This window comes from Rissa tridactyla, chromosome 6 (genome assembly GCF_028500815.1).
Source record: "Rissa tridactyla isolate bRisTri1 chromosome 6, bRisTri1.patW.cur.20221130, whole genome shotgun sequence".
NCBI classification, from domain to species: domain Eukaryota; kingdom Metazoa; phylum Chordata; class Aves; order Charadriiformes; family Laridae; genus Rissa; species Rissa tridactyla.
This window is the reverse complement of record NC_071471.1, coordinates 61,603,882-61,629,942: the sequence shown is the minus strand read 5'-3', so window position 1 is coordinate 61,629,942 and position 26,061 is coordinate 61,603,882. Positions and strand designations below refer to the sequence as shown.

Sequence of the window (26,061 nt, the reverse complement as noted above, 5' to 3'; positions counted from 1 at the left end):
GCCTGTTCTGCCGAGACACCCTCAGCAGAGCAAGAGGACGCCGGCACCTTCCCGCAGCCGCGCTCAGCACCGGGAGCAGCGCTGCGGGATACCAAACGCCGGCGGTTCGCTGCGGGGGGAGCTGCTGCGACACCCCCCGCGCCCCGGCTCCTTCACCCCCGCTACCCCCCGGCCTCGGCCGGCTCCGAACCACGAGCGACTCCCGGCGCCGGCCGAGCTGCGGCCGGAGACTGCGGAGCCCGCTGCCCGGAGCCCGCTGACCGGGGCCGGCGGGCACCGGGCAGCCGCTCCCGCTCCGCGCTCCCCCCGTGACGTCCGCCGCGACGTCAGCAGCGGGTGGCCGCGGCGGCCCACGTGGGCGCTGACGTCGCGGGCGGACGGCGGGCGGGCCAGCGGCAGGTGAGGAGCGGCGGGGCGGGGGCGGGGGCAGGGACAGGCCCCGGTGGGTGCTTCAGCCTTAACGGCGGAGAACGTGGAATGTACGCGGAGGGGCGGCTGTGGCACGGCCTCGGCCTGGCTCACGGGGTCGGCGGGGGAGGTCGGGCCCTCTCCTGGTATCCGGGTCCTGTTCCGGTATCCAGGCCCTGTAAACCAGGCCCTGTCCCGGTGTCCAGACTCTGTAGGCCAGGTCCTGTCCCGGTATCCAGACTCTGTAAGCCAGGCCCTGTCCCGGTATCCAGAGTCTGTAAGCCAGGCCCTGTCCCCGTATCCAGGCCCACTCGGGGTATCTGGTCCCAGTTGGGGTATCCAGGCCCATGCAGCCCTGTCAGCCCAATGTGGGGCTCGGAGAGGCTTTCGTCTCAGGGGAGCAGGCCAAGCTGGGGGTTTTGGTGAGTTTGGGGTGCAAGCGGATATTGGTGGGATTTGTGCCTCAGTGCATGGCTGCGAGTGCTTGGGCTGCGCTGCGTGTGGCCAGGCCAGGACGGAGAGGCCTGGTTTTGAGGTGATGGTGTCGCCAGTTCCTGGCAACGCAAGCTTACGTACTTATTTTGAACAAGTTTAGTCATAAAAGAGAAAACGAACAGGAGATTGTCAGAAGGATGGGCATGTCTGAAGCAAACAGAACATAAACGCTCAGGGTGATCCAGCAGCAGCCACAGGCCGACCCAGATGCAGCCTGACATCCTGGACTTGCGTCCCTTCCCTGCCATGGCACTGATGCGTGCCCCGACACAGCGCAGCAGGCCTGGTGTCCCCTACCCTCGCCATCGATGGTCCCTGGGATTGCAGCAGCCTATCACTCTGTGTCCCTGTGGGAGACAGGAGGTGGTGTCTGGTTCCTCTGGCAGCATTTTTGTGGTTGCTCGTTGCTCCACGTGTCTGATGGAGATGCTGTCCAGGCAGGATCTGGCCTGGGCTCTTGGAGAACTGACTCCTATGGTCTGAGTGAGGTGTAGATAATGTATGTCTAGACAGTGACAGATTTTGGGATCCAACCCTGACTGCCATCACGCTGCAGTGATACTTTGCGTGTTACTTCTGCTCTGCCTTAGTTTCTCCATATGTAAAATGGGGAGTGGCCTCTGACAGACAGATTGCAAAAACAAATTGGCATAAAACAGCACACGCTTGCAAGATTTAATCGTTAAGTCTTGACAAGCAAATGCCTGGCCCTTGACATTCTCTGATGCACCATGGTTCACCCTTGGTGCATCTCTAATCTTGCCAGTCGAACGTGGTGTTAATGCATTTTCAGCTCTTTGCTGGAGGATGAGAATGTTTTATGGGGTTCAAAGTTTGTTAGCTGTTTCAGTTTTGCCCTTTGCTTTCTCAGGCACAGTGGAGCTTATGAAGGCCAAGCAAAGAGCTGAATGGTATTTCGTGTAAGCAGAGGCAAGAGGCGTCCAGACGTGGGGAACTACAGAGGCAGGTAACACAGCAGTCCAATACCTTTGAAAAAGTTAGGGCAGGAAATGGAACTGTTTCTTACGCTGCTAAATCCACTACCTTCATTTCAGCTGTGTTTGGTTTCAATCACTGGAGTGATTAAATAATGACAGAAAGCTGTTTTAACTTTGTAGAGCCTTATAATTATGGCCAAGAAAGGAGAGGTCACCTGTTAAAAATTATAGGAGGACCACAGTAAATGACTACCCAAGATCTGGGAGAAGATGATTTCTCTTTCTCTGGAAATTGAAGGTGATTTTATGGGAAAGTTTGTAGAGGACTTTTTTAAAGTTATTTCTTAAACTGTAGGGTTTATCTAAAATAGGTGTCCTCCTTAATATGGGTTTTGTTGCCAATCTAGTTTAGTTGTGTTTTTGATATTGCAATCAGATCTTTCAACAGTTGAGAGTACTTTTTTAAATTATTTTTTTTGTCCTTGAGATAATCTCTTGCCTGCTAAGAAAACTGTGGCTTGTCAGCAAGGAGCTTTATTAAAAGGCAAAGCCTTGTCTTTCCTTGCCTATTTTAATGAGACTTTCAGGCTCCTGGAGACAAAACACAGGTCAAGAAAGGAAGCTGTGTCCTTATGAGTTTGTAGAAGGAGATTCTTTTCTGTTGGCTAGTCGCTATGTTGTTGCTCTGTCTGAACATAAATCAGCAGCAATGTTACAGCAGCTCGTTACAGAGGTCAGACAGAAACAATCACAGTATAATGAAGTTCTGTGTAGCTTGCAAACACTGTATAAAATGATGAAATTTGTCCTAGAAATAAGTCTGAATAGTGTAGTGTAATAGTGTATCTAGTGATGATAGTGTAATCTAATCCCAGTAAAGGCACTGTAGTCAAGATACCAATTTGAAGATTTAGTGTATGGTGCCTTTTGAGCTTGATTTGCTTCTTGTGGTCTGGGTTTTAAAACACAACATATCTGTGGGCAGACAGTCACGCAAAGTCTGGTTTGCTCTAAACTTCCTGTGATGAGATGTGTGAATGTTGGTCTTTGGTTGAGATTTTTACACCTAATAATGTATCAGATCTTGGTTCGGGTCCTGACTTGGTCACAGCGCTCCTGTGTGACCTTGTTCAAATCATGTCTTCCTATGGCTTGTGAAATGGAGGCAGCTTTTCTGCCTTTCTGTTTAGATGGCAAACATCACAGGGCAGGGACTGTGCCTTACTGTGCTTTGGCGTAAGAACGTAACGTCACTTGGGGCTCCTGGTAGTTACTGAGGTGTAAATAGAATAAGTGCCTGGATAAGCAAAAATGTTTGAGACTTGCATGCTATTTGCTTCTCCCATATATGATTTGTTTGTGGATGTGGCTGGGAAATGAGCTGTGAAATGAACTGGTCAGAATAAAATACTCCATAGCATGGCATTCAAGCAGCACAGAGCGTACCCACCATGCCCTGGAAAGTGACGGCATTAAAGTTGTAAGATCCCAGCACGTTCTTAAAAATGTGAAAGGAATGGGTAGAGAACCGGGAAGGGGATTATCCCACTTTGGACATATGAGTGAAGCAAAGATGGAGAGAACCTCTGAAGAGGTTCAGGTTACTTAATTTCCATAGGCTTTCAGGCCAGGCCTCCCCCACAGTTTAAGCATCCTATGCGGACAGCTGATGCCTGTCACTGTAGCCTTCGCTCATGCTACCGCAGCAGCATGGCCTGATGCATCACTGTGCGTGGCACCCACAGCGGGCCCTGGCTGTTGACAGTTTCTGGGTAGCAAATTGAGAGGCCAGTGTTCACTGCAATGACAAAGAGCATCCAGCCTTTGCCCCACTCCAGCCTGCCTTGTACCAGCTGAGATCTGCAGAGCATTTGCCAAAGGTCTTTAGAGACAGTTCTTTTAAGGCTCCCTAGTTGTCCCCTGCCAGTCGCTTGTGAGAGCTCAGTGGGCCGTTGCTACTGTTACAGTTGTGTTCTTGCAAGGTGAACTAACATGCAGCCCAGAGGTAATTATGGACAGTGAATGCATCCTTGTGTATGTCCTTGGGAGCAGATTTATTTTGTCTGAGTTAATCTCGTCACCAATCCATTATGAAGTCCTGGGCTATAGTGAAACTTCTAAAAATTGTATTCTTAACTAGTCCATTTCTTAGTTCCTGACATGCGTGGCTTGCTGTCCTAGCAGCCTGTGCTCCTGTGGCAAATAAGCCACAGTATCTCTGCCCCCAGGGTGAAAGGACTGAAAGTTTATATCTGTGCACGTGAAGGGTGGGGTTACTTCTAATCTGTGGGTACTTGGGACCTTCAACATCACATGCCAGGACCTTTCCTGCCTGTCAGAGGGCATGGCTGAGGTGCTCTACACATGCAAGAAGGGCTGGCAAGTGTGTTAAGCTTGTGTGTATCATCACTGCAGGGCATGCCACTTGCACCAGGTGGGAAAGGTCCTTTACAAGATAACCAGCTTTGACTCTCTGGCCTCAAACTGATCCCTCATTCTCAAGGAACACGGGTAAAGTGACAAGAGAGGAAAAATTCTGGGGTCACCTTCTGAGAGGGGTGACATTGGCACAGTTGTCCTCAAGGGGAGTTTCCAGTGGTGACAGCCTCCAGCCTGTGCACGTGGGTGGCCTGGGATGGCTGGAGAAGCCCTGAAGTTTTATGCTTTGTTTTAGTTGCAGATAGGAAGATGAGTCCAAAAATTACAACAGAGCTGCTGAAGCAACTGCGTCAGGTGATGAAAAGTCCTAAGTATGTCCAGGAGCCTGTCCAAGCCTACATAGTGCCCTCCGGAGATGCTCATCAGGTATGCACGGATGGATTATGGGAATGACTGGACTTCCATTCCCTGCAAAAAATATAAGCCAGAGATAACTAAAATCATCTTTCATTCACTTGCTTTAATGGTTCTAGCATAAAACCCAGGGTAACCTGAGAAACATCACGTTGGAAAAAGTTTATGGAATCTATTCAGTAGACTGAGGTTTTTATGTTCTTGTAACAAATCAGCGTTGATGTTCCACCAGCAACTTCTCATCAGATTGTCTCCAGGGAGCTCACGCTGCAGAAAAGGGAGCTTGCGAGAGCACTTGCTGTCTCCATCCTGGCTGTTGGGAAGAATGGATTCACTGGGGGAGGAAAAGGCATTATCTGAGCTTTAGTTTCTCCATTAGCACTTCCCGATCAACACATACTCTTACGCGAGGTGACGAAGGATTAGTTGCAGAGCTTTCCCTTTGCTAGATCCAGTTTTTGCTGGAATTTGCTGCCTTATGCTAAAGCCCTTTGGATCCCATGCAGAGGGGCCTTTGGAGAGGCAGGGAAGGAACAGGCCACAACACCACTTCCCTTTCGATGCTGTTCTGCGTCAGCTTGTTCTGTGTGCTAAAGAGGGGAGTCTGGGCCCAGGGTGGTGACCTGTGGTGGTAATTCTGTTACGTGCTGCTTCCACTGTTAAGATTTTTGTAGTCCATGACATCAGTTTTAAATTGCTGAACTGCCTTTTATCTCCCTTGCCTGCTCATATGCTAGTTTCACTCTTCTGTCTGCTCTGACCCAAGAACTGCCAAGGGTTTTTCCCTCCTCAGCCATTTTCAGGAAACAAAAGACCTGAAGCTTTCCTGGCTCACACCCAAAACTCTCTTTTACCCCAGGATGCATGAAAGCAAAATGCAACTGAATCGGAACCTTTGCCCTTAACTTGGCAGTGGGGTAAGCTGGGCCCAGACTTGCCTGTGCCCTGGGACCATATGTGCAGCATCATGTTTCCTCCTAGGGAGATCCAAACTTGGGCAGGTAGAGGGAAGGCGTTTTCTGCAGCTGCTATTGTGTGCTGCATTCCTGCCTCAAGCTGCATCTGTCCATATATAACTCTGGTTTCATTTCACTAGATGTTAAATGCTGTCATGTGAGTTGAAGAATGTGACCCTCAGGACTTCTGGGTTTTTCTGTTGCTCTCTTTTCCTTGACAGAGTGCAGTTAAGCAGAGAACCCCATGTTGCTATTTCCTGCCGGGCGAGTTGGTCAGGTTTCTCTGCAGACCAAATCTATCTGAATGGAAATGATTACTAAAAGCTGCTGATTCTGGCGCCTCCTGACTAGCTAGTGCAGGATTTTGTCTGTGAGGTTTGGGAATTGGTGCAATTTTAGGCATTGGCGGAAACCTGTTGATCCCAGAACAGGCTTACTGATTCCAGGTAAATTGTGATGAGCTGAGATTTGCAGCTTCCCCACATTCCAAGCAAGCATTTGTTTCCTCTACACAAATAAGAACTTTACAGCCCTGCAGTCAGACTTTGCTCTAAGGCAGCTCCCTCCATGACTCAGAAGACTGCAGTTTAATGATACCCAAGCTTTTGGTGGCTTGAGCCATTTCCTCCCCACAGCCTAAGCTACTTGTTGCTGTCCTTGCCTCTCCCAGCTGTTCCTGAGGCTGTCCTAGGATCCACATCAGAGAACATGTCGACAAAGAGGGCTTTCCCTCCTGTGGTGTTGACAAAGGGTTTAGATTGGGGGAAACTTTATTCCCTTCTAGGTTGCAAGGAACCCCTGGATTGGACTGATGCTGATACACCATGATGCTGCAACTTGCTGACTAATTTCTCTTTGTAACACTGGGAATGTTTGAGCTCTGAGCTCTGTGATGCTTTTAATATTGGTTTTCCTGCCAAGGCTAGAAGGCTTAATACTGCCAGGAGGCTTGCCACCAGTTGTATCCTTTGCTTTCCATGCTTAGTTGTGTAAGGAGGTGAAAGACTTGCAGAGCTTCTCAAACACATCTGGCTCTCACTCTGTCTTAACCAAGGCTGCTAATACCTTGGATTTGTGGCTCTTGCAGCCAGCCCTGAATGTTGGCTGCTTTGATTTTTTTGAAACTTTTGATGCTGGTGATAAGAAATTGACTGTTTCCTCGGAGACCTGGGTGGTCCAAAGGCTGGGGAGAACGGAGGGCAGTCCCAGCCAAAAGCAGGCTGAAGTCCATACAAAGAGCCCCGCTTTCTTTAATCAGTACTGGGTGGAACTTGTTGCTAGAGGTGTCAAAGGAATTTAAAGGGGTGAAATGCCATGCTTTTGGGAATGAGGCATCTAAGTCCTTTGTGGTTTGGGTAAAAATGCCTGTCTGAGCTTTTGGGGTGTTGCAGTGGTAAGTGCAGGATCCATTTTCATGTTGAGTAATCCAGTTTACATTGAATCTGGAGTTTGCCCATGGAGGAATATTCAGAGATTGGAGAAGCTTTGTTCTTAATGGGAGGGAATGATATTTGGATTAGAGCTTGGGTTTGGAGCCAGTCACAGCTTAACTGGGGCTGGCTTCCACCCCCAGGCCTTGACTCAGTGAAAACAAATTTGGTCAGATCTGGCTGGTCTTCCACATCAAGGAAGCACCTGCCCAGCTGAGGGCCCCATGTTTGGGTTGGCAGAGATGCTGTCTTCTGCTCGGGGTTGGCTTCTCTGACACATGCTTATTGGGAGCTGAGAAATCAGCAGAGTTATAAAGCAAGAGAGGAGACGGCTTGCGCACAGGTTGCACTGACCTGTTCCAGACCTTAGCAATGCAGTTAGGTTTTTGGCAGTGAATTGTGACCTCCCTCCAAGTATACAACAGTGTTTGTTCTTTAATGGCATCAGTGTCGTAGTTCTAAGGGCAGCGAGCTGCACTTCTCATTGCTGATCTTGGTTGACATTAGATTAGAATAAACTTTAACATGTTAATGGCCCAACCATGCAGGCTTTGGTGGTAAGCACCTGTGATTTTGGGGGGTTCTTCCTGGCTTAGCTGGGGGTTTCTGTGTTGCAGCCCCCAGTTTTGCCTGTGTGTCAAGGACTGACAGGTGTGGTGGAAAGCAGACATGAAAGGCTTGAGGAGGGCCAGGTTGAAGGCCATCAGAGCTGCAACACAAGCCCCAGGGAAATACCTTGTTCTGACTGTGCTGTGGCCTGTACTTTGTGTGGCATACACAGGTGTTTCCCTTGTAATTTTAGCTTGTGCAAAATATGGTCTCATCTTTGCACAGTGGGGGTTGCTGCATGGAACAGAACAGGTGGGTGTGCAAGAATTCAGGCTGACAGATGAATGAACCATCTTCCCCTCCAGATCCCTTGTAGTCCCTTTTAAAGCCTCTCTCTTTCATTGTAAACTCTTAAAACATTCCCTGGATTTGTCTGTGAATGGGACTGCATGAGATATTTCCCACGCAGTCAAGGTCTTTGTTAGTTTAGGTCAGCTTTTACCAGATCTAAAACTGATAGACTTCTTTTTTTTTTTTTTTTTTTCCTTGTAGATGAATTTTTTTAGAAAAACTTATTTCAATCCATTTCATTATTCTGTGCTGTTAATGCAGCTAGCTCAGTGTTAACCCTTCCTATGAATGTGAGATTGTTTGCACAAGCAAACCAGCCTGTAGTCTCTGCTGGGCTGATCAAGAGGAAGGGAAGAGAAATCACTTGTCTGATTTGATACATACTTAGTGATATGATCCACAATGGGATATTTCCAGCATCCCCTTTAAGTGTTGGCCCTTGGGACATGGTGTCTCAGCTTTGAGCTGAGAAGTGTAGGAGACAGGGAGTCGTAGCAGTCAACAGGTTGAATAGTTTTTAGGAATTGTTGAAATGGGGAATCCTCCTTAGGTCTGGCATCACTCTGCCTTCATGTTCTGTCCTGCTGCTGTGAGACCGGCAGCCGTGGAAACGGACGCTTGATTCTGTTCCCAGAACAACTTCTTCCTCTCTATCTGCTGATGTCTCTGTCATTATTTTAAGGGGGGTTAGTGGTGATGGTGCTGCTGTGGTGGGCTGAGGTGGATTCACCATGTCAGCTAGAGGCGTGCAGAGAGCAGTTTTCCCTTCTCCATACCAGGTGGGTATCTTGACCCCTCTCCTCCCCGCAGCTGCTGAGCATACGTCATAGCCCTGTGGGGTCTGTGGGGCTGGACAAGAAGAGGCACGGGGAACTGGACTGACTCAGAGATGAGGGCACACGTGGTCTTAATAGCCCCACTATTTCTAATGGCTTTCATTAGTGGTTGGATAAAATAGAGGATTTATTGTGAGCATATCACAAGGATCTTCCCTGGCAATGAGGACCAAAAGTTACTGAGCCAGATCCTCTTTTGCACCATGGGTTTTGCTGTCCCAAAGCTCAGCTCAGTTTCAAAACATTAGTGGTGAATGGTTGGTAGCTGCTGCCTAGGGTGTCTCCCAGGAGGGGAGAGACATAGCTGTTCTGGAGGGGTTTTGACCGTGGGGTGGTTGGGAGCAGAAATAAAAAGTTGATCCCAGGAGCTGTGATTTGTGCTTCTCACTCACTCCTGTGCTTTGAACCCTCTGCCTTCTTTAGAACGGTGAAGAGTAACAGATTGGAAGGGAGTATTTTCTAACAATCCGATGATTTAAAAATAGCCCTAGCCAAAGACAGGGAAATGCAGTATCTATCAAAGTAGGAACTAAAATCACCTGAGAATTGGGCTGTGATTTCAGTCCCCAAAGTTTTTTCTCTTGCCACAGCACAGCTGGGAGCAGAGGAACTTTATGGGCAGAGGAACAGACTTTAGTTTCAGACCATTTGTAAGGTACAAATCCAGGGGTTTTGCAGCTCAAACATCAGTGCTGTCAGCCTGGATTAAGCTGATTTGCTGAGTTGCACTAGTTAATTAACAGGCCTACTCAGCATTTCTGACCTCCGAACTTGCCAGAATGGGATCCCATAAAAATTGTGTGGGGGCCATTTCAAGGTACGGTTGTGCTTTTAATTTTGGCAGCTCCTGTGGATGTCAGGTATCTGTGCATTCTCAGGCTCTTCTGTAGTGCTGCCAACACATGTGTCCACAAACATAGGTTGTGATGGCTTTGAGATGAGAATGGACTAGTAGCCTTTGATTCTCTCTCACACACTAAACCATGGTCTGGTGGTTTCTGGCATAGTTGGATTTTGAGTAGGCAAAGAAGTGAGAGGATCAGCACCTAATTATGAAAGGTGCTAAGGTTTAAAGTTTCTACAGTTTTACCACCTTGATGATTTTTTTTTTCAATTGTCCTTGTGGAAAAGAAACTCTTAAAGGAATTCTTATAAATGCCAGTGAGGGGGCTTCACTGGAGATAGTGAGTTTTAGAGATTTTATGTGCTGATTACTCTGGTCCCCAAGATCAAGGGGTGCTTCTGGTTTCTCTTCCTTTCACATTGCAGCTTCAAAGGCAGCATTTGTTTGTTGCCCAAAGGGGAGGCTGAGTGTGAAATAAACATCTGCAAACTCTGAAGCACTTCAGTGTTTATAGACGTTTGTGGGAGAAAAGTGCTGCAGCTTAAAAAGAAAACAAACCCAGTTGGACATAAATACAATATAATCACAGATGATTATATGTTCCAGTGGAGTAGAGCGCAGGATTTTTTAACTCATTTCTTTCACTCTGTGGCGTTCTTTAGGAGAAAAAGCTTATCAAAGTATTTGTCATCAGCTGATTTCCCCACCTGGCCCCACTGCTATAAATAATTGCTGCCTCTTTTGTTTTCTAGAGTGAGTATATTGCACCGTGTGATTGCAGACGGGCGTTCATCTCTGGATTTGATGGCTCTGCAGGTACCTTTCCAGAACTTGGGTTCTTTCTAATATACATCATTCCCCTCTAAAGAAATAGTCTCATTCATGGCATAGAGGCAGCATGGAAAAGGAAACCCATCCAGCTTGTTTGGACTGTTTTCTTCCCGTTTCAGCATCTGCAGAATTATGTCTTGGCTACCCGCTGGAATTATGTAATATCAGAGTAATAACAAGTTTTCAGAAAATGTTTGACCCCTGAATGAACCGCTCGTAAAGTAAAATCCTGTTAACTCTTTAATGTGGTGCTTGTAACCTACAGTCATTTCTTTTGATGTATAGCCAGTACGAACAGATTTTCACATTGCCCATTGGGCTGGTGAATAGTAGATGGACTCTAGCTAGCCTTTCTGTTTAAACAGAGACAGGGCCAGAAACACTGCATTTGGAAACTGAACATTGTGGAAAAGTTTGCTTATCTTGCTGAGACAGGATGTTTTCTTGGCTGTAGGGTAGGTCTGTGTTTCAAGAGACCTAGTTTTTACCCTGGCTGTACCCTAAGTTCTGCAACTCACTCTGCTGTGTGATTGTTGGAAAGTCACTTTAGTCTGTTGAGGTCTTTTTCTCCCCTAATTGTAAATCGGTTTAATAAATACTGCTACCTATGTGTTTGGAGGGTCCATTCATCAGTTTCTATGAACTACTCTGGGACCTCACATAGAAGGCGATAAATCCAGGACTGCGGGCTGCTGTTAATGAATAACATGAATCCTGTATTAATTTCACGCCTTCTGCATGGCCTCTGCATAACCTTCCTCTCTACTTTAGGCCCTTGTTACATACTTGGAAGGTCTGTGTTCCCAGCCTAGCGCTCAGTGAGGTTTCGCACAGGATCTCACCGTGCGTTTCCTGCTTCATCTTTACAAGCTGAAGCAGCTTAAAATGGGGTTTGTGTTGGGGGAGTTTGGTAGAAGACAATGCAATTGTATTTGGAAACTCTGCTCTGCTAATCTGGGTTTCGGTTTCTGGTTACTGAAAGTATGGTCAAGATGCAGAGACTCAAAAGACTTGGATTCAGTTTCTGTTTGTGCCTTGGTTTGGTTTTTTTTTTTTTTTTTTTTTTAAATTACCAAGGGCAAGGCAGCTAGAGTGCCTTGCTGAGATGTCACTGCTCCTCAGCTGTCTGTTTGTATCCCTCCATCTGGAGTCAGTGGAATGGGGCAGACACTGAAATGAGCAGAAGTTTATGTTCATATTTCCTGTTCAGCCATCTCTGCTCGAGCTGTAGCATTTGGGAAAGGGGTGCAGCTGACAGCTGGGAGTGATACCCACGTCTCCTAGTGTAGTAACAGCTGTTTCTTGTGGATGGTCAGAGCCCAGGCTTCCTCCCATATGAAGATGGGATGAAGTCCGGGGATGTACAGTATGTGTTACTGTGACAACAGCCAGGTGGAGACCACAGTCTCTGTTACAGAAGGTTTGGAAAGCCCCATTTACCGAATTCCACTGACTGGTTGAGATATGCGTAAGTTGAATTCATCTGAGGCAATTCATTAAGCATACTTTTGCATACTCTCTTGATAGGATTTGGAAGGTCATAGTGCAGGAGGAACAGTGAATATCTCCACTGAAATGGGACTGACTTTTGAACAGTGAGCAGAGCTGCCGTTTGGGAATTGGTGTGCATTTCAAACACTCTCCTGCTGTCTGTGTCTCCGTCTGGTGGCTGCCCATCTCTAAATCACCACATCTTTCTGCCTTCCTACCTAGGTACTGCCATAGTAACTGAACAGCATGCAGCCATGTGGACAGATGGACGCTACTTCCTGCAAGCTGCACATCAAATGGATAACAACTGGACACTCATGAAAATGGGTACGTAGGAGGCTGGGATACTGCTCCACTGATAAAGAGGGAACAATCACAGGCTCACTTCACACATGTTACAGCTTGTGCTGTAGGGGTACACTATCGTGCAGGAGCTTAGGGACATCTTGGATACACTGCTGCTCCTGTTTTAGTGTCCTGCGACTCTTCTTGCCCATGGGTCTGGACATTCATTAGTAGATGTATCTGATGTGTTAGCTTGGACTTTTTGGGAAGCGTGGGAATGCTTCAGAGTGGCTGCTTCTTTGAACCTCTTTTTTGCCTTTTTTTTTTTTTTTTTTTTTCTTTAAATCCATGGAGGTCTGAAAGATACGCCGACTCAGGAGGATTGGCTAGTGAGTGTCCTTCCAGAAGGCTCGAAGGTGGGAGTGGACCCTTTCATTATTCCAGCTGGTTGGTTTTACTTTATTTTATTACTCTGGGTTGAGGAACTAGATTTTGCTTCCTTGCTTCTCTGGCTAAGCTGTTGTGTGATGGTATGTAGCTAACCATGTTTCAGCCCAGATGGGGTGGTGGGTTAAACTGTTACGCAAAAAAAAAAAAAAAAGGTTGGATTTTGGTTTTAGGCATGTATCATGAGAGCTCTACAGCAGTGCATCGACTCCAGAGCACAAGGGATGAGAACTACTGTCTGGGCTTGCAGTGACCTTACTTGAAAAGCAGATTCATAGAATAGTTTGGGTTGGAAGGGACCTTTAAAGGTCATCTAGTCCATCCCCCTGCAATGAGCAGGGACATCTTCAACTAGATCAGGTTGCTCAGAGCCCCGTTCAACCTGACCTTGAATGTTTCCAGGGATGGCACATCTACCACCTCTCCGGGTAACCTGTTTGAGTGTTTCACCACCCTCACTGTAAAAAATTTCTTCCTTATGTCTAGTCCAAATCTACCCTTTTTCAATTTAAAGCCATTACCCCTTTTCCTATTGCGACAGGCCCTGCTAAAAAGTTTGTCCCCATCTTTCCTGTAGGCCCCCTTTAAGTACTGGAAGGCTGCAGTAAGCTCTCCCTGGAGCCTTCTCTTCCCCAGGCTGAACAACCCCAACTCTCTTAGCCTGTCCTCATAGGAGAGGTGCTCCAGCCCTCTGATCCTTTTTGTGGCCCTCCTCTGAACCTGCTCCACTTCCTTGGAGCATAGAGTTCTGATCCACCTCCTTTTGTCTGTGCTGTGGTTTGTCATGGGCACTTACAGTACAAAGTTGCTAAGTGCCTTGGACAGCACGTGAGCCTGAACACCCAGGCAAAACTCAAACTGCTAATCCTGCTTGGTGATCTTGGCATCTCTGTAGCTCTCACTGTAGGAAGCACCTTCCTGGAGAAGGTACCATTTATATCAGATGAATGGGTATCCATCCATGCTTCAGTGCGTGGGACTCAATCCAAAGGTCACTGGAGGCAAGGGAAGACATTTGCTTGATTCAGATGGGCTAAAGGTCAGTCTTGTGGCTGTGTGGAAGCCCATCTCATCTCTCAGATCTACCATGGTTCTGCACTGGGGTAGAGGGCACCCTTACGGCAGTTGCTGGGGTGCCTTACTCCAGTGACTTCTGTCTCCCAGCTGGAGCAGCTCTTCAGCTCAAGCATGAGGCTCCAGGGCTGCAACGTTCTGTAGCTGCTGCTGGCTGTAGTGTCTGCATTTGTGGAACTGTAATTGCAATAGCTTCTGCTTTGTTTTTAAAGGGAATGGGAAGAAGGAGAGGCTGGAAGGAAAGGAGGAGACTCAGATTCTTGAGTTTGCTCCCTGTGAACAAGGCCATTGTTGAACCAGTGTGTGTTCTTTAAAGCCATCACTCTTGACTCTTTTTGCTTTGGCAGACCAGTGGAAGAGGATGTCCAAAGCCTTAAGAAGTGCTGGCCATGACCTTGTGCCTGTTAAAGAAAACCTGATCGATACAATCTGGACAGACTGTCCTCAGCGCCCCTGCAAGCCTCTCATCACGCTCGACCTGAGTTATACAGGTGAGAAGCTTAACTCCCAATAGACAGGGACTGTTTCTACTGCCCTATCCCCTTTTACTTTCCTCTTACGAAGCAGTGAGAAAAACAGTACTGCAGTGCAATATGATCCACTATGAATAGGTCAAGAAAGTGATCGGACCTCAGCTAATGACCCCTTTGTCCTCAAAACTTCAAATAACCATTTGCTAGAGGCTAGATAACTTCAAAACAAATCCATAGATGTCTGGAGGGCAGCTTCTTTGACATAGTTCATATCAATTACTAGAAACGAATGAGGAGCACGAGCCAAACACAGTGTGTTTTGGGTACCTCCAAAATCCAATGCATCGGTCTGTGTTTATGTCATCATCCCCAGTAAAGTTAGTGACTGTAGCTTTTCATGTTGCGTTTTGCAGGGGTCAGCTGGAGAGACAAAATTGTAGCCCTCCGTTCAAAAATGGCTGAGAGGAAAGTCCTGTGGTTTGTGGTAACAGCCTTGGATGAAGTAGCGTGTAAGTCTTTAAATCTACCTCCTCAGTTCTTCCTACAAAATAAGCATCATTCCTGCCTTGGAAAGGAAGAAGCCTGACAGGGTGGGAGGCACTCATGACAGCCAACATGTTTGTTAGAGGTCAGTTAACTTGTATCAAGTGCAGTGGTGATAACAGGTCACAAACAGTGAGCCTATATTTCTATAGAGTGCCTTTTTACACCAGTACAGCTCCTGAGTACATTTTTTTTCCCAGGAAATGCAGCAAATCGCTACGTTTGAAAAACAGCCCAGGCAAAGGGAAGAGAAGGTTATATATAAAGCCCGGGGCAGTTTGAAGGGAAAAGAAAGACCTGTGAGTTTTTCTGTCTATAAAACATCCTGATGCTGCCTCACCCTATGGGAAGATGGAGGCTGTTTTCTGCTGTGGAGGCTGGGCTATAAACAAAGCAACGCAACACGTGGCTTTGTATACATAAGGCCAGGGTGGGGTACACAGCATTCACAGTAGTCTTCCTAATTGTCACGACTTTTTAAGTTGGTCTCTACCTCTCCAGCTTTTGGCAAATGCTTTGGTTAAAACAAGTAAGTCGAGGCTCAACTTGTATTTCCAGATCATTTCAATGCAGGGTCCCACTAGAGAGTCCCCTCCACGTTTGGGGCCCCAGGATGACTAGGTCTCCACACCCTGGCTCCCAGCCCAGTGTGTGGGAAGGGAGAACGGCCAGAAACAGCAGTGGTTCTCCCAGGACTGTTGTCACTAGTGCTGTGTATCCTTTGTGCAGAAATCACCAATGTGCAGATTGGTGCAGTGGGAACATACTGCTGGCAGAGTGTGAGTGCTGCTAATGCCTGTGCCCTGCATCTGAGCTGAAAAGGTAGAAATGAAGGTGGCATGTTCCTAGCTCCAGCACTGCCAGTGCAACATCTCTGGCGCTGGGAGAAGCTGGCTTGCTGAGGTCTGTGGGCTCTCCTGGATCTGGGACACTGAGCAAAGAGCTTGTTTCATGAAAAGAAACACTTCTGAGAGTGGTGATGTGACTCCTCCCTGGGGAGGCCTGTGCGAGCAGAGATTGAGTGTCTCACCTTTTCAGGCGAATCTCCAATTAAATTAATGATAAATTGTTGCCCTGAGGTGGTTTCAGATTAAATGTCTCCAGCAAAGCCAAGCTTGGTTATGAATTGAGGGTTTTAAGATGGACCAGAGAAGGTCATGAGAGAAGCTTATTGCTGGGTGCGTGGTTAATTTCCTATCGTAAAGGGGGGAGGGGGAGAAGTTGTCTTTAATTTTATCTAATTCAATTCACTGTTTTAAACTCCAGACAAGATTGTGGCGACAGAAAGAGAGCCACAGAGGAGGCTGTTGCCTCCTTACTGCGCTGGGAGTCGGCTGAGCGAGGAAGTTTGTACCCATGCATTAAAGAATTCTTTGTGGCTCTTTCCTGCTTTCAAGTGACCTACTCCTTCCCTGGGGAGAATCAAACTCTATTTTTACTTTTGTGGCAGAATTTGCACAGTTCGATGAATACAGTGCTGGGTTGTGATTTAGGACATGTTGGTTCTTTTCCCAGCTGTCCTGCTGGCTGGCCTTATTGCCTTGAGTAACTCATTTCAGCTAGTTGGATACCCTGGGGTTTTTATTTGACCCTAAAATCAGGAGTTTGGAGATGCTGAACATCTGCTTCCCCTCTTGACTTTGCCTGGAGTTGTGAGGGATAAAATCTTTCTAAAAAAAGCCCCTAAGACTATGCAGCCTGAATCTGAGATGTTGGAGGCACCCAAATGAGAGGCCTTTTGGGAGTATTTTAGTCTTGCGTATTGTGTCTCCCTCTTCCCTCAAGTATCAAAACAAGCATTGGAATGGAATGATAACTTGTAACTTTGAAGTCTTCTGGCTGTTGAGAAGTGAGCTTTTATTGCAATTTCACAGACCAGAAAGGGGAAGAACTATTTTTTTTTTTTTTTTTTTTTTTTTTTTTACGTGTGTCCTTGTCTTTTTTGCCTGTACCTGCTTTATTGCAAGCCAGCTCTCCTTCAGAAGTTAAACCCCAATTTCCTTGCTCGGTGAGAGCGTTGAAACTGCAGTGCTGGTGCCATCTCCTGGCAAAAATTTAGGATTGCCGGAGAAGAAGCAGGCCGTGGGACAGCTGGGTGGGAGCTGGACCCGCGGCCTGTACCCATGACAATTCATTGTGTGACTGTGTTTTACTGAGATTATTTTTGACTTTCTCTAATGTTGCAAAAGATGAACCAGGACTGTGATTCTTGGCGTTCTTATTTTCCAGGGCTTTTCAACCTCCGAGGCTCTGATGTTGAGTACAATCCTGTGTTTTTTGCATACGCCGTCATAGGAATGAACACAATCAGGTGCTTGTATTCCCCTCTTCTGTCCCCCAAGATGCATTTTTCTGTGGCAGAGCTGTTCTAGCAAAGCATTTGTCTTTTTAAAACACCTACGTTCAGGCGCTTTAAAGTCCCTTCTGAGCACTTTTGTCTTCAACGTTAATTTCTCCCCTGATCAGAGATAGAGAGGCAGCCAAGAGCTCTGCTGTGTTCCTCAGTACCTCAGCTGACTTGCTGGGTGACCTGGGGCAGGATGGCTGACCCCTCTGTCTGTCACCCTGAGGTAACCTGGAGGGCCCTCTGAGCCCTGGGTGAAATGTGGGTAAGAGCCAACGCCTGGCCTCAACATTGGAAAAACATTTCTCTAATGTCATTGATGAGTCACTTCAAAACTGCAGGGACTGTGTAGGAAAGTTTCAGGGCTGGTTTATGATAGAAGGCTTCTTGCCTGCAACTGCCCTGTACAGTGAGCCTCAGCAAGGACAAGTCTTCTAGAGGCGTCTCCAAGCTGCTAGCTAGCAGGTTAAACCTCGCTGGGGGAGTACAGGTGGTATGTGAAGGTTGAGCTGAACTTTCAAATTCAGTGAAAGCAAGAATAATGTGGTACTTAGAGCTACAGTACCTTTTCCGTTTCCAGATGTTGCACTTTAAAAATAGAGAATAGCCATCATTTGCCTCTGTTACTCTCTCCTGCTTGACGTGCAGTGATGGGATGCAGCCATTTTGAATGTGTCATGTGACAAAACCATTATCAGCTCCTTTCCTCTCATCTTAATTTCAAAACAGGATTTAAGCTGTGTGAAGGCCAGTGGTTAAAACAATATAGAACGAAGTATAGCGCATAATTAACAAACTCCTTTCTCCCTGAAATGTCACCAGAATTGTTCCTCCTTCCCTCTTATACTCCAGCCACTGTCAGATGTGGTCCCACCTACCTGCTCTGTCTGTTTTGTTTCTAAGGCTCTTCATCGATGGTGACCGAATGATGGACCCAGCTGTGAGGGAGCACTTACAGCTCGATTCCACCCTGGAACCTGAATTTAAAATCCAAGTAATGCCCTATGGATCTATCCTGTCAGAGCTGCAGGCCGTTGGTGCAGGGCTCTCACCCAAGGAGAAAGTGTGGCTCAGTGACAAAGCCAGCTATGCTCTGACTGAGGCCATTCCCAAGGTTAGTGGCCCTTGCAAGGGAAAATACTTTTCTCTTTTCTGCCCAGCATTGTCAGGAACAGTGTTAATGAGGGCAGCTGGTCTCAGCTTCCCTTCTGCAAAGCATGATGCAGGCTGGAGGTTGTGCGGAAGGGATCCAGCCGTGCTGAGGTATCAAGGGGTTGTTAATCCTGGGGTTGCTCTCGCTGGAGCTGCCCTTCCAACTCGCTAAGCTGATTTACCCAAAGAATTGTCAGCTTAAGATAAGACAAGTGCAGTGAGAGAGGGGAGGGAGAGCAGGGTGAACTTGGGTCACTGTGCCCATGGCTGGAACATCAGCCTTATGTAGACCAACAGTAAGAGCTGGAAACTTGCAGAAACTGAAGCAGGGAAGTTGTGCAGGACCTTTAGGATGGGGCATTGGGCTTGATCTGAGCGTCTAAAGATGGTTTCCCTTACTTATTTCAGTGGCTTGAGGATATCAGGCAATTTGTGATGTCTGTCAAGAGACAGGGCGACGGAGTTGTTGCAGCAGGGAACCTTGTTAGGACACGGATAACCTGCAGGCACTGGTTGTCCATGCAGTGAGTGCATCTGCTGTGAGACAGCTGTAGCATCAGACTAATTTCTGTAGAGCTGTACTTGCTGTATCTTACCCTTGTACTTGAACTTGTCTGTCTGGGAGGCCTGCAGTCCACCTAATAATCCAATAGTCATGGAAGGAGATACTTAGGGAAGGACACAGCAGCAGCTATGGACAAATAAGCTGTATTCCATGCATCTTGTGTACATCTCTTGTTTGCTGCACATTCTGTGGAACGCTGTCCGGTTTACAGAATTACCTAGTACCGAACAGATACTGTGAATAAATATGGCTGTGAATCAGGGACCAATGAGTATTTTCCAGATGTTACCTTGGAAGGCCAGACCTGCTGAACAGAACCTGAGTTTGTGCTGGGTTACTAAACAGTCCAGGCTTCCCACCTGAGAATCGCAGGGCTCAGATGAAGGGGTTGCTGAAGGAAGAACTAAATTGTAAGAAGTGCTTGGCTGCAAGTTTGCATTTACCTGCCACCAGGTTTCTGCTGCCACCAGGTTTCTGCTGCCACCAGGCAGGCAGATATCTCCTGCCTGTTTCATGTACTGCTTGGTTGTGCTGCAGGTGTGTATATGATACAGCCATACCTGTGGCAACAGAGCTAATTCATGGGGCCTGAAAGCTCTTTCTGTATGCAGGAGTTTTAAGAGTAGCCTCAGATTTGTGTCTCCCAAAAGACAAAATCCCAAGAGCAGGGTCTGTCTGTGTATCCCCAGGCTGCCACAGTTTGATACCAGCACAAAACTCTGCTTAAACTCTCTTTCTCTAAAGGCCAAAATAGCAGGAACTATGTATTATTTTTCTCCAGAGATGACATTGACATATACCTTAATAGCTTCATTGCACTTGGTGCACCAGGACAGATGGTAAAACCAAACAGGTCTGGCAAGTTTTGTTGCTTTGAACGTATCCATTTAATACAGGATATATTTTTGTGCCTTTGCACTGACTTGAGCAAGATATACAGTCTTTTGCTCCTGCCCAGGGTTAAATCTTCTGACACCATCAATTCATTTGTAGGTGCAAATCACCTCTTAATACAGAATACTGATATTTTGCCCACTCTCTTTCATTCAGGGTAGCAGAAAGCGTAGAGTCTATGGAGCGTTCAGTATAAATTGTTGTTGCTCTTTTGACTTCAGAGTAGAATACCCCTTGCTGTAGCTGGAGTCAATGAACTAACCCCAGCTTGGGTAAGTTGCTGTAGATGATTTACGCAGAGCATTCCTATGGAAAAGTACAGCAGGTCTGGCCTAGCTTAAGGAATGTAATGAGTTGTAGTGACATTATTTACCCCTTTAGCACTGAATGTTTTGGCTGATCCTGAGTCATTGCAGTGCTACATGCCCTCTGTATGCAATGTGAGAGTCCCTGCCTCAAGGAGCAAACTCTGTTCAATAGAAAGCAGGGGAGGAAGGACTGAAATGTCTTGATAAAAAAAACACTGAAAGAGCCAAAGGTTTCCCGGTTCCTCATGCTGGGTATTTTTCTCTAGCTCTACACCACTTTACACTAGCTGAGCAACTGTCCTGGAGTGCTTTGAAGAACCACAGTGCTGGAAGTCCATCTACTACCTGTCTCCATCAAAGCCAAATATTGACATTGGCAAAAATCCAGTCCATTATTAAACACAGATCTGCAAACCCTTTATAGATTTGCCTACAGTTGCATGTAAATATACTTTTCACAGAAGATTAATAGAACCTACCAGTATCTGTAAAAGGCAAGCCAATCTAAGAATCTGACTGTTGAGAAGTTTTGTCTTGACTCTCATAAAAGGACTTTCCTGACTTTCTTGTGGCTTCTTCAGTACTTTAGTTTCTGCATGATGTAGTGTCTTGCTATTTTTAAGAATTTGGAAACTGTAAGTCTCTAGGATTTGTGTGAAATTGGTCTTTGCTGAGGGTCTACCAGGCCTTTCCCGTGAATTTGTGTGGTGTTTATTTGTATGCTGGTGTATTGAGAATTAAAAAACATGTTGCCTGGGCTGTGCTTATGTAGGTACTCATCCCATCTCCCTATATATAATGGGTAGAGCAGAGAACTGTGAGGCAAAAGACATCCTTTTTTATTCCTTCTTCTGATGCCAAGCGTGACAAGGCTTGGGCAAGTCACCTCAGTTGGTGAATTTCTGAAGACATGCTCAGAACCAGCCAGGCCTTCCTGCTAATGTAAGGATAGCTGGTGTTGGGGAAGTGCACAGTGGTAAGGGATCAGTTACTAGTTCTTAATGCGGGGCCACCCAGTCCAGGCATAGGAAAGCTTTGTCTCAAACCATTGATGTAGGCTCCTTTCAGAAGTGGACAGCATGTAAAGCTCAGATTTGCCAAAGGCCTCTCATGTTTCTTGGCCCCTTGATGTGTTTGTCAGAGCTGCTGATCATTAGAAGTGGTGATGCTCAGTGCTGGAGGAGACAGAGCCTTGGGAGACCCTCCAGGTTCGACTACAGTGCTCTGTACCGGGGATTGACATTTCTCATTGACTGTCTCTGGGCCTTTAGTGTACAGCAATAACAGGAAACCCATAGCTCAGACATTGGTAGATATGGTATTTAGGATATGCAGATCTTCACCCTGCTTCATGACAAGCTGTTGACCCCTTTAGTTCCTTGGATTTCCCTGTGGCTGGTCTTCCTTCAGTCAGGGACTGTTTCTCCTCTATTACCCAGTGCACTTAGCTGACTACTGGCAACCAGTATCTCACAGCACTTAAGGTTGAGAGAGACTGCCTTGTGGTCCAGGCTGAGTTATTAAACCTGTAGGATTATGTAGTCTGAGTAATCCACAAGTAATCCTTGTCCTTCTGCTGCAGGCTTACCGATACCTCACCCCGTATACCCCCATCTGCATTGCAAAAGCTGTGAAGAACTCATCGGAAACAGAAGGCATGAGAAGAGCACATGTAAGTGAAGCCTTGAGAGCCTCCTTGCACATGGCAAGAGGTTTGCTTTACGTTTAGGGAAAGAAATTACATTTTCTTTTCAGATTTAGTGTTTTGGAATAAAAAGCAAATAAGAATTTGGATGGCAAAATAAAAATGGCTTTCTGTCGGGCATCTACTGCTGTTGAAGCAGTTTTTGTGCTTGTTTAGCGTTCCCTTGGAGTAAAGAACAACATTTGTAATAGTGTGAAGAACCAGCCTTGCTCTGTTGGAAGACTGGGCAGACTTGAGAAGTGTTGTTTAGAGTAGGAACTCTCAAAGGGATGTTCTCTCCCCTTTGCTAGTTCTGTTGTCTTTCTCAGTGGAGTCTTCAAATTGTTATCACTTGAATAAACACAGCCTAAAGAATACAGAGAAATTCTTTGACACAAACACAGGCCAAGATGCTCAGAAGCAGCCAGCGGCCTCAAACCACTCTGTTTTTGTGTAATCATCACGACACTCTGGAAATGAGGCTGACTTCCCAGGAAGCTTCATATTTTCAAGCAAAGAAGCTGCCTTTAAAACAGGTTCATGGTGGGGCTGAAGTTTTCTCTTGTTTATTTCCTATTAATTTTCAAGCAGCAGTTTTCACAACAGGAGAAATGTGCCAGTTAAAACAGGGCTGGCAATTCTGTGCTTGTCCCATATTTTCTGCTAGTTTCTTGGGAACTGCTGCTTTCTATTTCAATGCTTTTCTTCTCTGTTAGTTAAGGGGAAATAAAAATACTTGTACTGAGCAGAGACACTTTGTCACCTGCCACCTGGGGACAAAATTGTGCCTTGCTCTTGTACACTTGTCTTCTGCTTCTTGCCCCTGCATGCTGCAAGCATGTAGAAAGAAGGAAGAAAAATGGGGGCCATCAGGCAAGAGAGGCGCCAAATGCTGTGTGACAGAGACTGTGCGGTGCCCGAGTGTCTGAAGGGCATGTTCTCCTGCCGCATCGCAAGATGTGTTGTGTGGTTACTTTCCATGATCCAAAATGCAAAATCTTGTGTCATGTGTGGGGTAAAGCCAGTGTTTGAGTTCTTGATAATTCTTCACAGTAAGGTACTTCCCAGCAGTATACCTTTATTAACGATTATTTAATTTTCCAGGTACGTTTCCAGTACTTGTATTACTTGCAGGATACAGAACCTGGAAAGACCTCTTAAATCATCTCTTAGTTTGTGTTTCTGAAATTTGCAGGTTGAATTCTTTTGCATCAAAACCAGCTTATACTGAGACTTGATAAATCTTTTTTCTTCTCAATTCCCTTTTCTTTTGCCTATTTTAACATAGATCAAAGATGCTGTTGCCCTGTGTGAGCTCTTTAACTGGCTGGAGAAAGAGGTAGTGTATTAATTTTGTTTAACTTGGAGATTTTATTGCTATGGAAAATTCTTCGTTAGCATAAACTTTTTGATAGTCTTTATAGTGCCTTAGCTAAAAGTGGGGAAAAAGTTGAGATTTTACCTGGGTTTTTTTTTGGGGAAATTAAATCATGCTGAATGAGTTTTTTTTTTTTTTTAAAAATGTACTCCTATTCATTTTGCACAGACCAAAGCCAGAGCAGATGAGAAATTACCTGAATGGGCTTAGTGTAGTGTTAATACTGTCTTGTGCTGGTTTGGTAGTGTAAATTATGAAATAATATCCAGTTTGGTGCAATACTTTGGGATTATTCTCATGATAATCAGTGTTGTCTGGTAGTATGGACAGATTTGGTGTTTATGAATGGAGAGGTGCAGTCATGCCCACGTGCGGTATAAATGGGATAAAGGAAAAACTACTCACATTTGCTCTGGGTTAGAAGTACACAGTGAAGGTGCAGAGTGCCACGTGTTACTCAGCGACTTACTAAGCTGTGCTCCTTCTCTGCTACGGCATGTCTAAGGCTTTACCTATGGAGGTGGCTTGATGACTTCCAGAAGGTGCCTTTTTACATGTTTGAGTACCTCAGGAAGTCTGCCACGGCAGTTATGAGACCTAGCTCTTGCTCCCCTTGCCTGTTGTCCGGTCATGGGGAAGTTGTGTCACAGGTTTTAATTTATCAAATGCCTAAAGTAAAATTTAGTGTCCTTTGGTTTTCCTGCAACTGCTTCCACTTCTAATTTAAAAGCATACAAATTCTGCTAATACCATGGGCTGTTGGAGAGAACTGTTTAAACTTAGTGTAACCTGTCTGTGAAGAGATGTTGCCTTGTGAGATGTTAACTTCTGTATGTATCTCAGTGAAGTTAATACCGCACTGACAGCACAATCCTGCTGGGACTATCTCTGCTTCCCGCTTCTCACATGCGCTGCACGGCGTTGCTAGGTTTGTGTTTGTCATTACTGAGGAATGAGGACAGAAAACCTGGAAAGAGGCCACTTCAAGGTTGGGTTTCGTAATGCACAGACGAGGCCCAGTGCGTAAGCATACAGCATTTTCTTTGCTGTTGGTGTACTAATTCAACCTTCATCTTTGTCCACTAGGTTCCAAAGGGAACAGTAACAGAAATAATTGCCGCAGACAAAGCAGAGGAGTTTCGCAGGTAAAAAGTAAATCCCCTGTGAGGATGTTTTCTGGGTGGCATTTTTATCCTTTGTTTTTATTTTATTCTTTAGAAATCCAGCTCACTCGCAGATATAATTTACCTGAGGACAAACTATTACTGCAGGATTTCTTTGAACAGTTGAAAGAGTTGGGGAAGAATTGGGTCTCTTGGGAGATACCAAGTCCCAGCTCACTGGATCCTATCTGCCTTCCTTTTCAGATAGCAATGAGGAGTGCTGCAGGTTAGGACACTTAAATACAAGACAGTTGATTTCTTACCACAGAGGACTTGATGTAAGAGTTAGATTTCCTCCTCTTCTGTTGCAGAATGAGCACCATTTGTATTGAGAAATACTCCCATGTGTACATCAGGAGAACCTCTAAAAATGCCTTTGAGTAAATAAGTAACAAAGAAGAAATTGTTCAGGACATCTCTTCCCTGGGTGGTCTGGGTGGTGAATTTTCTGCTTGTATGGAAAGGGTAGAGATGAAAAGCAGGTTTCCATATGGTTGGGAGGATAGAGCTTCGATCTGTAAAATTCTCCTACCTGAGTGTGTTTGCCCGGATGGCTTCCAAGGCTAAGGGGAAGGCTGAGGTGATGTGAAATTGAGGATGGGGCATTCCAGGTACCTCAGGTGCCTGGTGTGCTCCTCTGTTTTGTGCTGTAGTGATAACAATCTTTTCTTTCAGCCAACAGAAAGACTTTGTTGAATTGAGTTTTGCTACCATATCAAGCACAGGCCCAAATGGAGCCATCATTCACTACAAGTAAGAGAACCACAGCTTCTCCTTTCATCCTTCAGCAAACATAGTTGGAATGAGCTGTCTGGCCTCTTTGTGGAGTCACAACAGAGTACTCCAGGGAGATGTAGTCACTGTTGGTTGTCATCTTGCTTATTACACCAGAGCTTCCACACTTACTAAATAAAGATCTCTCCCTGCTGGCAGCATGTATGTATTATGATGGTGATCTGCTCAGGGGCCATAGAAAAGGGCTGGTTTTTGGGTGGAAGTCTGAGAAGGACAAGTATGAAGTGCAAACTGTTCTGAAATATGTCCAGAAACAGATGTTGAGGGTTTTGCTGGAAGCAACAAAGCTATTCTCTGTACTGTAGTGCTATTTACTGTAGACAAATACACTCCTCAGTATGATCCCTGGCTCAGCATGTGTGGGATTTCCATCACTGCCACAAGAAATCAGAGGTGACACATCCAAGCTTGCACTTAATATGATTTCTGGGCTGGAGACCTTGAAACTGTGGAACAAAAAAACTTGTGTTTAATTGAACAGGCCAGTTCCTGAGACCAACAGAACGCTGTCTGTGAATGAGATCTACCTCCTGGACTCAGGAGCGCAGTACAAGTGAGTGAGACGAATGGTGCTGAACTGCTACGTTTTCTGCTCCCAGTGACCACTTGCAGGGTCAGCTCACAGTTGCTGTGGTGAGCATAGCAATGTGTAGTTTTGAGCACAGTGCTGTTTCACGGAGAGCCTGCTTGTTGTATCCCCTCTGGAGGCAGTTAGTGGGATTCTGACTATAGCCAAGTGTATCAGTCAGTGGGTGACTGATCCATGACAGGCTCAGGACAGCAGACTAGGGCTGCTGACAAGCCTTATCTGGGGTAGGAGATCTAAAAGTGCAGTTCCCATCAGAGTCCCGTGACCAGTGTGATGGTAGCTGTGCTTTAGCTGGTGGTGCACGTTTCCATCTGCTGCAGCTCTGCTCACCTGGCGCATCGGTGTTAGAGCTGCAGGGAACAGGGAGCAGGCCTGACTGCCCTGGTTTAGCCTTGGGCTGCCTACACAACTGCCTGCACAGCCCAGTGAGGCACCTACCCTACCA

General features: G+C 46.2%; 1 protein-coding gene across 4 annotated transcripts in view; it reads left to right on the top strand.

Moving 5' to 3' along the window:
* Positions 1-325: 325 nt before the first annotated feature.
* XPNPEP1 (X-prolyl aminopeptidase 1) overlaps positions 326-26,061 on the top strand; it is a 36,719-nt gene continuing 10,983 nt past the window's right edge. Inside the window, exons 1-15 of one of the 4 annotated variants that reach the window (XM_054204580.1) lie at positions 326-399; positions 1,775-1,870; positions 4,516-4,646; positions 10,353-10,420; positions 12,149-12,249; positions 12,562-12,654; positions 14,076-14,219; positions 14,615-14,710; positions 16,974-17,055; positions 17,992-18,202; positions 21,590-21,679; positions 22,980-23,030; positions 24,156-24,214; positions 24,908-24,985; positions 25,509-25,580. In XM_054204580.1, coding sequence (XP_054060555.1) covers positions 4,530-4,646; positions 10,353-10,420; positions 12,149-12,249; positions 12,562-12,654; positions 14,076-14,219; positions 14,615-14,710; positions 16,974-17,055; positions 17,992-18,202; positions 21,590-21,679; positions 22,980-23,030; positions 24,156-24,214; positions 24,908-24,985; positions 25,509-25,580 — 1,262 coding nt within the window. In that variant the 5' untranslated portion in view covers positions 326-399; positions 1,775-1,870; positions 4,516-4,529. Of the gene's footprint in view, positions 400-1,774; positions 1,871-4,515; positions 4,647-10,352; positions 10,421-12,144; positions 12,250-12,561; positions 12,655-14,075; positions 14,220-14,614; positions 14,711-16,973; positions 17,056-17,991; positions 18,203-21,589; positions 21,680-22,979; positions 23,031-24,155; positions 24,215-24,907; positions 24,986-25,508; positions 25,581-26,061 lie in introns of those variants that run through there. The other 3 variants (XM_054204582.1, XM_054204581.1, XM_054204583.1) reach the window with 3 other exon arrangements.